General features: G+C 41.5%; 1 protein-coding gene across 18 annotated transcripts in view; it reads left to right on the top strand.

The window, feature by feature from the left end:
* Positions 1-357: 357 nt before the first annotated feature.
* Positions 358-15,806, top strand: part of LOC110536022 (AP2-associated protein kinase 1) — a 49,839-nt gene continuing 34,390 nt past the window's right edge. For 11 of the 18 annotated variants that reach the window (XM_036935860.1, XM_021621518.2, XM_036935856.1 and 8 more), the window contains exon 1: positions 360-1,094. In XM_036935860.1, coding sequence (XP_036791755.1) covers positions 932-1,094 — 163 coding nt within the window. In that variant the 5' untranslated portion in view covers positions 360-931. Of the gene's footprint in view, positions 1,095-15,806 lie in introns of all 18 variants that reach the window. The other 7 variants (XM_021621520.2, XM_021621517.2, XM_021621514.2 and 4 more) reach the window with 3 other exon arrangements.

Genomic DNA, 15,806 nt, shown 5'->3' with positions numbered 1-15,806 from the left:
GTCACTGTCCCAATACTTTTGGAGCTCACTGTACATTCTACAGACCCTACTGGCTATTCTCTACAATACTTTTATTTGGCACCTATCTATTTCATATACAGGGATTTGCATGAGGGGCATTTATTTGACCTTGGGACAAGTTTAAAACCCAAATGTAATAAAAATGTCATTATGTCACTTAAATACGAACAAATATGAATCATTGTTCATGTTTAGACAATTATTGTTCATATAACATGAATAAATACAGGCTAATGACACTTTTCTACTATTACGTGGGGGACTTTTATTTAGAAAACTTACCGAAATTCCGTGACCCGGAAGTACTTTTTTAGTGTCGCTGACGAGACGCTGATTGCACCAAGTTGTTGTACTACGGGAGCAAATCGGGCAATGAATTACTAGCTAGTAGCTAGAACACCAAAGTAGCTAGATAGGCAGCTAATTATCGAATATAAACCAGGGAGGAGATTCAGGAGTTAACACCAAGAAAGAGCTCTCGATAAACTAGTGAAATAAATGCCTTTACGCTGAAAAATGGGTGGAGATGTGTGTAAATAGAAGCTAGTAACTTAGCAGGCTGTCAACCCAATTTTCAAAGCCAGATAGGTTTTTTTTGTTTGTTGTTGATATCATTAGCTAATTGGTTGGCAAACATTAACTAGAAATTTATAAATCGATTAACCGTGTCATCTCGTGTGTTGATAGCTAGTTAACTATTTAACTAGCTTGCTATTATGACAGTCGAAACATTGGTAACTAGTTGCGCTTGGAAATCGAACGAGCAGGCTCTTCAAGAGGATAGCTTTAGTTAGCCTAAGGTGGCTACGGTCATTCAATTATCCAAAGCTGATAGTAAACAACATCTACGCGTTATTGTGAATAGGTATTGATTGCAAACCACTCGACACTTGGCAAACATCACCGGGAAATGAAGAAGTTCTTCGATTCACGCCGGGAACTTGTGAGTTCCGGGCCTGGTTCTGGAGCGGGTGGAGGAGGCACTGGGTCCGGCAGCAGCGGTGGCAGTTTCATTGGACGGGTATTCACCATTGGACGGTATCAAGTGACCGTTGATGAAACTGTTGCTGAAGGTGAGGGAACGTTAGAGTAATTGATCTGCTTTTTCATTAATTACATCCCAGGCAAGCTAATTTATCACTAAATTGCCATATCTATCGCTAGTGACAATAATGCTCTTGCTTTGGGTTGGAAACAAGCTTACCCTGACATGACCTCCATCCTATGGTCAGGCATACTGTTAAATTCTGATAACTGAATTCTTGATAACCCCAAGAATGCATCTACGTCAATTTATTTCACAATTTGCAAACAAAAACAGCTAGGCTAGCAAGATACCATAGAATTGAGGCCATTTCAGGGTAAGCTTGTTTCCAACCCAATGCATTGGGGCATGGTCTACAACTGTATCAGCTGTGAGCTCCTCAGACAGCTGTACTGTCACTGCTGGTGTCAGGATTCATTTGGAATGTATCTACCAGACTGATAAGAATGATGGAAATCTAAAAACTGGTCAGCCTGCATCCTGAAAGAGATCCTGAAAGGGATCTAGGGTGTGGGCGCGGGTGTGAGGAACATGGAATTGGAATCTCACCTCATCATGAATTGCGAACATTATAGGCTAACTTTTCTAACCCCCTTTGCTCAAGGCTAGGAGGAACAACGTTTTCATTTTAAGGCTGATCAGACATATCACATTCAAAGTCTCAGCTCTCGATGACAAATGGAGAGGGAACCAAACATATGAGTTTCTGATGGGGGGGGGGGGGGCAGGGTAGCCTAGTGGTTAGAGCGTTGGACTAGTAACCGAAAGGTTGCAAGTTCAAACCCCCGAGCTGACAAGGTACAAATCTGTCGTTCTGCCCCTGAACAGGCAGTTAACCCACTGTTCCTAGGCCGTCATTGAAAATAAGAATGTGTTCTTAACTGACTTGCCTAGTTAAATAAAGGTAAAATAAAAAATAAAATAAAATGAGGGTATAAATGTAATTTGCTACATGGGGGAAGTCAACAGGGAGTGGTGAGGCCTATCACTTAATGTTAGCACCTGCTCCACACCATACATTATCTTTCAGATTAGATTGGGAGTGTTCTGGTGGTTAGCCTCTTGTTTCTGGTCACTGACTGATATGGGTGTGTGCATTTGTCAGTGTTGGTTGGGACATTGAGGGGGATTCGATTAGTGCCCCGGGTGAACCAGGTCAGCGTTGATTGCATTCGTTTTGGAATCGGGCTGCGTGAGCCAGGTGCCCCGTTTTGGCTGACAGCGAAGTCGTCTCGAAACAAAAATGGCACAGGTTAAGCGTGTGGAGTAATGACTAGGATTCTGTGTTTTCACATGCAAATGTGATTGCTTTTGATAAAAATGCCTTGTTTGCCTTCCCAATAAAACATAGTGTACTTCCCTATATTTGAAGGTGTCATAAGTATTTGGACAAATTCACTTAGTGTATCACATTTATTTCAAAGTTAAGTATTTGGTCCCATATTCCTAGCACGTGATGACTACATCAAGCTTGTGACTCTACAAACTTGTTGGATGCATTTGCAGTTTGTTCAGGTTATTCTGGATTATGTTGTCCCTAATAGAAATTAATGATAAATAATGTATTGTCAAAAAAAGCTAGCCATTTGCGTGCGGATATGGGGACACTTCAGGCTGAGGAGTAAGTTTCAGGCTGAGGACTACCTTCGACCCCTAAAACATGGTCAACAGCGACCCCAGCATTGAGCTCAGCACAACTGTAGATCTGAGTCACTAGGCACCACTGTAAAGGACATCACGCTGCTTGCTTAGAGAGTACTACTTCCTCTTTGCTTCAAATTCCCAAGACGTGTCTCCGAACGATGGGTGACCAAGCCTTCTGCTCCCTTGCCCCCTCGCCTATGGAGAGCCGTTCCATCACTCATAACTTTTTTTAAACGGTCCTTAAAACCCACTTCTACATGCTCTATTTCATAGTCCTAGTCTAAAATGTATTTAGCACCTAGCCCACTATTGCTATTATACCTGACGGGGCAGCAGGTAGCCTAGAGTGTTGGGCCAGTAACCGGAAGGTTGTTGGATCGAATCCCTGAGCTGACAAGGTGAAAATCTGTTCTCCCCCTGAGCAAGGCAGGTACCCAGCCCACATTGCCCCGGGCACCGTCGACATGGATGTCGACTAAAGCAGCCCCTCGCACCTCTGATTCAGAGGGGTTAAATGCGGAAGACACATTTCAGTTGAATACTTTCAGTTGGACAGCTGACTAGGTATCCCCTTTCCCCTAAATGTATGTTGTTTTTATTATATCTAATTTGTTTTTCCTCGGTAGAGCTTTGTAAGGAAAACCACCATACAAATTACATTTATTCATTATTATTATTTATATTGGGCACAACATAATCCAAAACAAAACCAAACAAATCTGTAAATGCATCCAACAAGTTTGTAGTCACAAGATTGATGTAGTCATTGCGTGCATGGAATATGGGACCAATACACCAAATACTAAACTTTTGACGAACATTAAGGGAATAAGTCCAAATACGTATTACACCTTCAAATTGGGGGACTAGATGCATAAAGTGCATTAATTTCTAAATGATCAAACAGACGTGGGAAAATACCCTAAAATAAAAGGTGACATTCTGTACTGTCACCTCCATATACAAAATGTATCTTAAATATAAAATGCTGGAGTATAAAGACAAATTCTAAGTTTTAGCTTCACTGTCCAAAAAAATATGTAGGGGAGTGTATTTTATGAAAAAAAGGTGTCTGTTTCTGAACGATGCATCATGCTGCTTTATTGACACATGACCCAGAGACGCAGATTACTGTTCAATTTGCGAAGGCCACTCCTCCCTCACCGCCTTTGCTCATTCAAGTCACGGGCCATATCCCAGTGCACCGCGGTTCACCTTACCTTTTTGAGCTTTGTATGTTCTTTTTAATCACAGGATGTTGATGAGAATCTTGCATTGTCTTTGTCATTCCTACAGTTCAACACAAAACACACAGATCCTGCCTCCTCAAAAGCCAGCTACTAGTGACTGTATAAGTATCTCTGACATCCCTGTTCTCATTGTTTTTACTGGGTCTTTTTTAATACATTTGGTACCTTTGTGAAATTGATGAGTGTACTTACTGTAATATTCCAAATATAGGACTAGCCTAGATCAGAATATTAATTGGCTCTGTTGCACTGTCAAGATGCATGCTAGCATTAGCTCTTTTGTAAAAAGACTCCAAGTCTTGCCTAATTTGATGGAATGTCCCTATTGTTTGTCAAGATTACAGCCTCAAGCCTTCTTTGGGTATGACGCTACAAGCTTGGCACACCTGTATTTGGGGAGTTTCTCCCATTCTTCTCTGCAAATCCTCTCAAGCTCTGTCAGGTTGGACGGGTAGTGTTGCTGCACAGCTATTTTCAGGTCTCTCCAGAGATGTTCGATCGGGCTCAAGTCCGGACTCTAGCTGGGCCCCTCAAGGACATTCAGAGACTTGTCCAGAATCCACGCCTGCATTGTCTTGGCTGTGTGCTTAGAGTGGTTGTCTTGTTGGAAGGTGAACCTTCGCCCCAGTCTGAGGTCCTGAGTGCTCAGGAGCAGGTTTTCATCAAGGATCTCTCTGTACTTTGCTCCATTCGTCTTTCCTTCGATCCTGACTAGTCTCCCAGTCCCTGCTGCTGAAAAACATCACAGCAGCATGATGATGATGCTGCCACCACCATGCTTCCCCATCGGGATGGTATTGGCCAGGTGATGAGTTGTGCCTGGTTTCCTCCAGATGTGGCGCTTTGCATTCAGGCCAAATAGGGGTTTCATCAGACCAGAGAATCTTGTTTCTCATGGTCTGAGTCCTTTTAGGTGCCATTTGGAAAACTCCAAGCTCAAATCAAAGTTTATTTGTCACGAGAAGCCTCAGTCCTACCACTGTTGTGTCGTCTGCAAATGTAATGATGGTGTTGGAGTCGTGCCTGGCCATGCAGTCATGGGTGAACAGGGAGTACAGGAGGGGACTGAGCACGCACCCCTGTGGGGCTCCAGTGTTGGGGATCAGCGTGGCAGATGTGTTGCTACCTACCCTCATCACCTAGGGGGCGGCCCGCCAGGAAGTCCAGGATCCAGTTGCAGAGGGAGGTGTTTAGTCCCAGGATCCTTAACTTAGTGATGAAGCTGGCTGTCATGTGCCTTTTACTGAGGAGTGGCTTCCGCCTGGCCACTCTACCATTAAGGACTGATTGGTGGAGTGCTGCCGAGATGGTTGTCCTTCTGGAAGATTCTCCCATTTCTACAGAGGAACTCTAGGGCTCTGTCAGTGACCATCGGGTTCTTGATCACCTCCCTGACCAAGGTCCTTCTCCCCTGATTGCTCAGTTTGGCTGGGCGGCCAGCACTAGGAAGAGTCTTGGTGGTTCCAAACTTCTTCCATTTAGGAATGGAGTCCACTGTGTTCTTGGGGACCTTCAATGCTGCAGACATTTTTTTGGTGCCCTTCCCCAGATCTGTGCCTCGACACAATCTTGTCTCGGAGCTCTACGGACAGTTCCTTCGACCTCATGGCTTGGTTTTTGCTTTGAAATGCACTGTTAACTGTGGGACCTTTATATAGACAGGTGTGTGCCTTTCCAAATCATGTCCAATCAATTGAATTTACCACAGGTGGACTCCAATCACGTTGTAGAAATATTTCAAGGATGATCAATGGAATTTTGAGTCTCATAGCAAAGGCTCTCAATACTTATGTAAATAATGTTGATAATAACGTAAATAATTATGTAACGTAACGTTCTGTTTGTTATTTTTAATATATTTGCTAACATTTCAAAAAACCTATTTTCGCTTTGACCTTATGGGGTATTGTGTGTAGATTGATGAGGGGAAAAAAAACATTTTAATACATTTTTAGAATAAGGCTGCAATGTGAAAAAGTGAAATGGTCTGACTACTTTCTGAATGTGCTGTATACATGACATTACATTCACCACTAGCCTGTATCTTATTGATTGATGCTATTGGCTCGGTGTGCTGCTGTCTACGTTGCAGGGTTGAGTAATTAACTGAAATGTTGGTATTATCTAGTTGTTTTTTTAAACAACTAATTGACCGAGGTCGGTTCAGTTATTTGAATTCCAATTTTTCTTTCTTTCTGTGAGCTCAAATCAAACACACACAATAGCACAATTGGTTAGGAGACTGTAAAACAGCAGCCATTCTCTCCGGTGCCATTCTTAACAAAGCTCAGTGCGCACACTACAATGCTTTTACTCCTGCTATGTAAAAGAGACAAAGGGATATGGCATCGAGAGGGATAGAGAGCAGTTGCTTCATGGGGGGTATCTCTACCTGAAAATAATGATCTACATGATTGAAAGTTGATATTCAGCAGTCATAAAAGTATGCTTTCTTTACTTTGAAGAACTAATAGTGATTCTGTCCGACAGCATTGGCAGCTCTATAGAGATGAGTTGACTTAAATAGTTGAATTGAATTAAGTTGAATTGAGTTGAATTAAATAATAAAGTAATCAAATGAAACTACTTTAATACAATATTTCAGTTATGTACATTAATGTGAATAAATGATGGTTAACAGGTGATAAGCAGTAATGGGCCGTCACTAGGCCTACCATCATGAGACTGTTATGAATTGTTTTTATCCTGTTACAGCATAATAATCTAACCGAACCGACCTCAAAAAGCACTAAGAGCTCAGCACTACTACATTGTTTACTCTTCTAGACTTACATCATTAGGCTACTTTGCTCTCCACACCATAGCCCCAGAGCTATGCTCTAGACCAGAGTTATCCAACTCTTAGACCTGGAGCCTGCTGGTTTTCTGTTCTACCTGATAATTAATTGCACTCGCCGTGTCTCAGGTCTAAATCGGTCCCGGATTTTTAGAGGGGAACAATTTAAATGCACTGGAACTGGCTTCGAGGTCCAGAGTTGAGTTTTAGGGCTCTAGACAGTATTAGCCCATTGATGGGACATCTACACCCTCACTGTGTTGTCTAGTCTGCTGAGCCAGATGTTTGTCCCGCACGCTGGTGCTCTGCTTTAGGGACAATGCTATGCTGATCCATAAACCATGGTCAAAGTGAATGTGCCATTTTGTCAGCTGAGATGGCCTGCTGCTGAATAATGGATGGACAGAGTATGATTTATTCATCACTGGTATAGATGGGCACCATCTGTCGGTCCGCACCACGCCTGGTTAAATGCCTGGATCATAGAATTAGGAATTAGAGTACTTAAAGTATGATAAATAAAAACATACTATTAAATAATCTCTCTGGCCTGGATATCCTCACATTCAGTCCTCCGCAGGCTTAGGACTACTCATCTATGAAAGTGAGTGTGCTGTTCAGAGGGGACAGTGACACATGGGGGTTGTTGGATGGTACAGTCAATTCACAGTGAAACAGCTCAGTATATCATTAAATTGATAACTTTCTGTATATTCTCAAACCATGCATGAACAGGCTGCTTTCTGTATGCTGATGTGGTTTACCGGTCTGGGTCCAGTGGTGGAACTAGCTGAGCTGACTTCCTCAAACCGCTCCTGCTCTCCATTAGAGATGGTGCATTTTGAGAAATTACAGTTGGAATGTTTTTTTGAGGGATCATATTTTCTGGCTGTAGATTTGCTCAACCAGGTTGTTTGTTCAGATGGTTTTGAGGTATTGCTTGGTCACATTTGCAGGAATGTTCACTCAGCAAACCAGAAAGCTGCAACTAGGCATGTTAACTGTTAATTAGACTGGTCATGCTTATCGGTCTATAGTGTAATTTGTGGAATTTAAATTGGGATGTGTGTGTTTCTGTTAGTTTTCATGCATTCTATTCATCACACATGCACAGCATACAGAGTGTAGTTTGAGGAGCAGAATAACCTACCACCTGTCAGACAGCTCAAGAGTAGCTCCTCAAAAGCCTGTAGGCTACTGGAGTGAAATCTGCTTTTGTAATCCCAGTCATTGTGGAACAAACACCAATTCTAAATGCAATCGCCTGCCACGATTTAAAATAAGCTATTTTTATACCTCAATCTCAACTCTTAATTAAAGTGTGCCTCCCATTCGGGTGTATAGGCTATAGCCTGCCTACCGTTGACTCTATCTGCGAGTCACCCACCACTTTGCAATGTGAGCTTCAAGCAGTATAATTGTTTGAAACCTGAATGCTTTACTTTACTTCAAATAATGAAGCATGCCTTGCTTCAAAGTAGCCTTGTGAAAATCTGTCCGTAGAGACAATTATTTTATAAGGACTTCTTTATGCCATTAATCAGCATTTAGCTCCTGTTCTATTGGTTTTCATATCAACTTTCTTTCGTTGTCCAAAAGCCAAAGGCACAATCCTAGTCATATTAGCAACCCATCATAGTTGTTGCTATTAAATTCCCCCTCTTTCTAAATTTCTAACAGAGATTTTAATATTTGTCACAACTGCTCACATTAGGTGCGCTGTTTAGAATGGTGTTTTCCATTAATTGCATTTTGGCAAATGTTTAAAATGTTTTATTAGCAGCTTTTTTACAGGATTTGCATGTTCAATAATAAGCTATAGCCTTTTGAACTTTAAGACGATAGGCTTGCGATTGGTGCACATTTCCATTAAGTTCTCACTAAAAAATGTCCGGTCCTTGTATTGGATGCGTAGTATCAGAGAGGAAGAGGCAAAGCGAGAGGTTTCACTCTCTTCAAAATCTGTCCAAAAAAGCCCAAATGTGTTTCTTTGGGCCTAAGCTTCCTTTTCCTGCACTATATTCAAATGTCAGTATGTGTTCTACAAACAGTGGAATAGGAAAAGTATAATAACACAACTGATGGCAGTAGCTAACTAGCCAGAAAATCTCTGTAGCTAGCAAGCAACGCTAAAGGGATTGCAAACGGCTTAGCATAACTTTAGAAAAAACAATTTTGTAAGAATTTGTGGGAGTGCTGATGACATCGCACACTGTATGCACTTTCGGTAGCCTGATTAGTGTCCAGGCTGAGGATAAATCTGCACACATTGCATCCCTGACCACCTCCTGAAGTGGTAAGCCAGATCTGTACACAATCTGACCACAAACTTTTGTTTGTCTAGACATGTCTTTTCAATGCAATCTTCGTATTCTGATCGCAGAAGTCGCATGTACACTACCGGTCAAAAGTTTTCGAACACCTACTCATTCAAGGGTTTTTCTGTATTTTTACTATTTTCTACATTGTAGAATAATAGTGAATACATCAAAACTGTGAAGTAACACATGGATTCATGTAGTAACCAAAAAAGTGTTAAACAAATAAACATTTTCTTTTATATATTTGAGTTTTGTCATTGATGGTGCAGCAGCAGGCAGGCTTCCTCCATGAGGAGAGAGTGATGGAGTGCTGCATCAGATGACCTGGCCTCCACAATCACCCAACCTCAACCCAATTGAGTTGGTTTGGGATGAGTTGAACTGCAGAGTGAAGGAAAAGCAGCCAACAAGTGCTCAGCATATGTGGGAACTCCTTTCAAGACTGTTGGAATAGCATTCCAGGTGAAGCTGGTTGAGTGAATGCCAAGAGTGCACAAAGCTTTCATCAAGGCAAAGGGTGGCTATTTGAAGAATATCAACTATATTTTAACATTTATTTTGGTTACTACATGATTCCATATGGATTGTTTCATAGATTTGATGTCTTCACTATTATTCTACAATGTAGAAAATAGTACAAATTAAGAAACTCTTGAATGACTAGGTGTTCTAAAGCTTTTGACCAGTAATGTAAGTGTCAAGTGTAGACACAACCATATATGACTGGCATTGTCATGGAGGAAGCCTGCATGCTGCTGCACCATCACACACACAATGCAGCCACTGGGGCATGCTAGGAAAATGCAAGGCTTGAATTTTAATCTGACTGCCTTTCATTTTTCTATTTACCGATGATTATCAGCTGGTGCAAGCTGGTTTAATATTAATGCCTACTGGAGACAAGACTTTGCCAGTAGAATTGTCTGCTCAATGCAGGATGCAGGGTAACGCATACTCCTCAGTGAGCGTGTTTGTAAACAATGTAGTAGTTTATTTTATAGTAGGCTACATGCTGTTACACAAGCTCCATTTCAGTGATGACGACCCTTTGTTTACTGAACTGTATTCAAAAATTGTTCATTTGTGTATGTTTGGTTGAGTGGACAACAACGTATTATACTGACTCATCAGTGTTGGGGGGTATTTTGTAGCTCTTGTTGTTGACCTGTCCAGTCCAGTAAATCAGTGTGCTGGTGCATGTAATTTTAGAAGGTTGCTAATCCCTCTAAATTCACGCAGGTGCCCGAGATTAGACGGCGCGAACTAGCAGGTGCTTGGCACGGCAAACCCAACATCAGCTGTGGCAGGAACACACACACACTCTCTCTCTCTGTAGTGTGTACATGTTTGTGTGCTTGCCCTCGCAGTATATTCTGATGTTCAATTTGATTCAGGCACAAAATAAGCTTTGCTGGATACACTATTTTGCATACATTTGCATAAATGTGTTTGAACTTGTTCATGTGAGACAGCCTATTTAAAAAAACTTCTCAATGCAGTCAATCATAAATAAGCATCATGGGGTTTCTTTCAACCCATTTTCCTCATTATTTAATACTTAATTAATCACCATAGGACTAAGTATTATGGTGCGGGTATGATGAATAGAAAATACGTAAGGGAGTTGATTTTAGCCTGACCCATGGGTCATACATTTACCAATATCATGTGTATGTATGTAGAATACCATTCTGCTGAGTGTACGTAATATTCACTCAAAGCCTCATTGGACAGCAGCAGCACCTACCGAACTGAAGGCTGTGGTGGAAAGCATCAGATGATCAAACAGACTGATCACGTGGAGGGAGCTGTCCTTGGCTTAGTGATGAGACGCGAGCTGGATGACTCAGCCCAGGGCATGGCTCAGCGCAAGCAACAACACATGGCATTCTGGCCTGGGAGAGCATGGGGCTGGCTACCCACAGGCCTCTCTGAGCAGCTGCAGCAGCCTCCTCTAGTAGGACTGACTGTGTGTCTGTCCGAGTGAGTAATAAAGATGGAGGCCTGTGTCTGAATGCCCATACTTGCGTCCTAAATAGTACGCTGTTTGAGTATGTGAAAATAGGAAGTGTTATCGTATGTGTTTTTAAAAAATCTATTATGGTTTAAATGCCAGGATGTTCTCATTTCGGCTTTTCATCTAGTAGAATTCGCTGCACACTTTTCAGGAATTTAAAATGTATTTGAAGAGGGGTATGCATGTTTTGATAGCTAGATCTCTTTGAGTAAACAACTTGCAAGACAGTAAATAGTGAAGCTTCTGCGGTGGTCTTCAAATGGAAGTCACTTTTTTTCTCATTAAAATGATCACAACTATTTTCATTGTAACGATACTACTTTGGAAACAGATCTGCTGCCTGCCATGCCTTTAGTAAAGCTAGCTACATGCTTTAGCAGGACTCAAAGTTGCGTTAACGAGCATCAGCCATAGAGGCAGCATTTTCACTTTTGGATGAATAGCATGCCCAAATTGAACTGCCTGCTACACATCCCCAGAATATAAAAAATTCATATTATTAGTAGGTTTGGATAGAAAACACTCTGAAGTTTCTAAAACTGTTTGAATCATGTCTGTGAGTATAACAGAACGTATGTAGCAGGCAAAACCCTGAGGACAAACCATTCATATTCAGATATTCATTGGGAAACCAGATTTCTAAGGGACTTGCTTGCAGTTCCTACCGCTTCCACTGGATGTCACCAGTCTTTAGAAATTGGTTGGGGTTTTTCCTTTGTGTAATAAAGATTACGGCCATCTTGAATGAGAGTCACTTGAAGTGGACTGTTGGATTGATGCGCGTGACTAGAAAAGTAGCGTCAGTTTGTTTTCTTTTTGTATTGAACACAGATCATCCCGTCTTCAATTTTATTGATTATTTACGTTTAAAAATACCTAAAGTTGTATGACAAAAGTAGTTTGAAATGTTTTGGCAAAGTTTACAGGTAACTTTTGAGATATTTTGTAGTGACGTTGGTCAAGTTGGAACCAGTGTTTTTCTGGATCAAACGTGCCAAATAAATGGACATTTTGGATATATATCGACGGAATTAATCGAACAAAAGGACCATTTGTGATGTTTATGGGACATATTGGAGTGCCAACAAAATAAGCTTGTCAAAGGTAAGGCATGAATTATAGTTTATTTCTGCGTTTTGTCGCGCCTGCATGGTTGAAATATGCTACTCTCATTGTTTACTGTTGTGCTATCCTCAGATAATAACATCGTTTGCTTTAGCCGAAAAGCCTTTTTGAAATCTGACATGTCGGCTGGATTCACAACGAGTGTAGCTTTAATTTGGTATATTACATGTGTGATTTAATGAAAGTTAGATTTTTATAGTAATTTATTTTAATTTGGCGCTCTGCATTTTCCCTGGCTTTTGGCCAGGTGGGACACAAGCATCCCGCCTATCCCAGAGAGGTTAAAATGATCACAACTATTTTAATTGTAACGTTACTTCTTTGAAAACAGATCTTCTGCCTGCCATGCCTTTAGTAAAGCTAGCTACATGCTTTAGCAGGACTCAAAGTTGCGTTAACGAGCATCAGCCATAGACTCCCAGTCATTGTGTGATCTGCTAGCATGCTAGTAGATACCCATATAATTAGTCATTGTGCTAATGTTAGTTTAACGTCCTTCATACTAGACACAGAGACACAAAAATGGTATCCATAAGTTCATCTGACTCTGAGCAAGTAGATAAAGGGCCTCATTGCCAACATCCAGAAGTATCCTTTACATTAATTCATTTTCTACTGTTTTTGGTGAAGTCCTTTTGTAAAACCCAAAGTGGATTTCAGTTTTCTCATCAAAAAGTGTTTATTTGTAATAAATAAATAAAAATTGATACCAGTACATCTACTGTTGGTGTTTTACTTTCAACATTTCAACATAAAAAAATTAGCTCGCACGTCTGAGGTATCTTGTTGCAGGTGCATGGTTAAGCAATAAAGCCAGAGGGGGGTGTGGTATATGACCAATATACCACGGCTAAGGGACAACGCAATGCGGAGTGCCATATACCACAAACCCCCAAAGTGCCTTATTGCTATTATAAACTGGTTACCAACTTAATTGGAGCAGTAAAAATACATGTTTTGTCATACCCGTGGTATACGGTCTGATATACCACAGCTGTCAGCCAATCAGCATTCAGAGATCGAACCACACAGTTTATAAGTGGAAACAAAAAAGAAACCCGCACACTGCTCTTGCTAGTATCACTTTTGTATTGAATCTTACATGTTGGCCTCTTGGCCTTCGTCAGAGCTTTTTGCTCTACTAAACTAAATAAGCCATCTTTTGATATAATAATTGATTACATGTCAATAGCACTTTTCATAATTTCAAAAGCAAACAAGCAATACATCATGAGTAGCAGAGCTATAGTTGACTAGTTCAACCGATAGAGGCCAAGTCTGAGTGCATGCATCCTCCAACGATGGAGAGGGACAGTTCCTGGCTTGATCAGAGGAAGGTTATTAGGGAGATGGTTGATGAAGATTGAGTCTGGTAATGATCTTGTAGAGGGCTACTGGACTTCTCCTTCACAATGTATGGCACCCACTTGGGTGGTGCCTCATTAGCTCTGGGCGCCAGTAATCTGAACACACAGTTCAGAGTAGTAGCCAGTCATCCTCATTTATGAGCCCCCTGCTTCAGCATTGCATTCCTCCACTGCATCTCCCATTCCTCTCAAGCTTCAGGTGACTCTTCAGTTCATACATGCCTATGGTACACTCAAGATTACTCAAAATACTTCATTCCAAATGCTAGGTACTTGGCTAATGTTAGCCCAAAACAACATGAAATGTCACTGGGTGGGGCTACAAACGATCCTTTCCACTTCATATGAAGCAATAACTGCTAAATAGTATGTGTACTACACACTGCTGTTTAATTTAGTAGCAGGCAAGCCAGATTGTGTACATGGCCAGAGACTTTCTGCAGGGTTGAAATGCTTTTGCTGTGCTAGCAGTAGAAATAAACAAGGAAGCAGTTGTCCAATAAAATACTCTCAAAGGCTTGATTTGGACCTTGCTTGTTTTACAGACTGCAGGTGCTCTGCATTCACATACATTCACATTCACAACAGGCTTGTCTGTACTCATGAATTTTGTAGATTATTCTTTAAAAAAGAGCCTTCATGCTCTGGGCAGAATACAAACTGGGAGATGGCTATCTCCCAGTTTGTATTCTGCCCAGAGCATGAAGGCCCCTTTTTTAAAGAATAATCTACAAAATTCTTGAGTACAGACAAGCCTGTTGTATGGTGCAGGGTGAGGAGCCACTGTGAAGTGTTTATGGTGCTTGTGTGTGGATGCAGAAGATGGGACTCAACGGATGAGATGTCTGCCGTTTTGCGGGCTCCTAACCAATTGTGCTATTTTGTGTGGGTTTTTTTCTGCATTATTTGTAACTTATTTTGTACATGTTTCTGCCACTGTCTCTTATGACTGAAATTAGCTTCTGTATATCAGAACAGCGATTCCTCACCTCGGACTGCACAAAGATGTTTTTTCTTTTAACGAGTCGGACGCGAATGAATTAATCCCGACACCCGACCAGGCCCAAATCCCCGTCATTCGGCTGAAGAGAAGACTCAGATGCAGGACTGGGTGCCTTGTGAGAATTTGTCGGCAAGTGGGTAACCCGCCTCTACCATCCGTCCTATTGGCCAATGTGCAATCATTGGAGAATAAACTGGGTTAGCTCCGTTCAAGACTATCCTACCAATGGGACATTTAACTGTAACGTCTTATGTATCACGAATCGTAGCTGAACGACGACATGGATAATATACAGTTGGCTGGTTTTTCCGTGCATTGGCAAGACAGAACAGCTGCCTCCGGTAAGACAAGGGGTTGCAGTCTGTCTATTTGCCAATAACAGCTGGTGTGCAAAATCAATATTAAGGAAGTCTCAAGGTTTTGCTCACCTGAAGTAAAGTATTTAATGATAAGCTGTGGACCACATTATCTACAAAGAGAGCTCTCATCTATATTATTCGTAGCTGTCTATTTACCACCACAAACCAATGCTGGCCCTAAGACCACGCTCGACGAGCTGTATAAAGCCATAAGCAAACAAGAAAATGCTCATCCAGAGGTGGTGTTCCGAGTGGCTGGGGACTTTAATGCAGGGACACTTGAATCCGTTTTACCTCATTTCTAACAACAAGATGGAAAAAAAACTCTACACTACCTTTACTCCACACACAGAGATGCATACAAAGCTCTCCCTCGCCCTCCATTTGGCAAATCTGACCATAATGCTTTCCTTTTGATTCCTGCTTACAAGCAAACACTAAAGCAGGAAGTACCAGTGACTCGCTCAATACGGAAGTGATCAGATGGTGCAGATGTTAAGCTACAGGACTGTTTTGCTACCACAGACTGGAATATGTTCCAGGACTCATCCGATGGCATTGAGGAGTATACCACATCAGTCACTGGCTTCATCAATAACTGCATTAATGACGTTGTCCACACAGTGACCGTACGCACAGTTGAAGTCGGAAGTTTACATACACCTTAGCCAAATACATTTACACTCCAATTTGCATACTGCCACAACAGATCCACAGATGACACAATCTCAATCCTACTCCACACTGCCCTTTCCTACCTGGACAAAAGGAACACCTATGTGAGAATGCTGTTCATTGACTTTAGCTCAGCGTTCAACACCATCGTGCCCACAAAGCTCATCATTTAGCTAAGGACC

Source organism: Oncorhynchus mykiss, chromosome 11 (genome assembly GCF_013265735.2).
Source record: "Oncorhynchus mykiss isolate Arlee chromosome 11, USDA_OmykA_1.1, whole genome shotgun sequence".
NCBI classification, from domain to species: Eukaryota; Metazoa; Chordata; class Actinopteri; order Salmoniformes; family Salmonidae; genus Oncorhynchus; species Oncorhynchus mykiss.
This window is presented reverse-complemented; position numbering and strand designations above follow the sequence as displayed.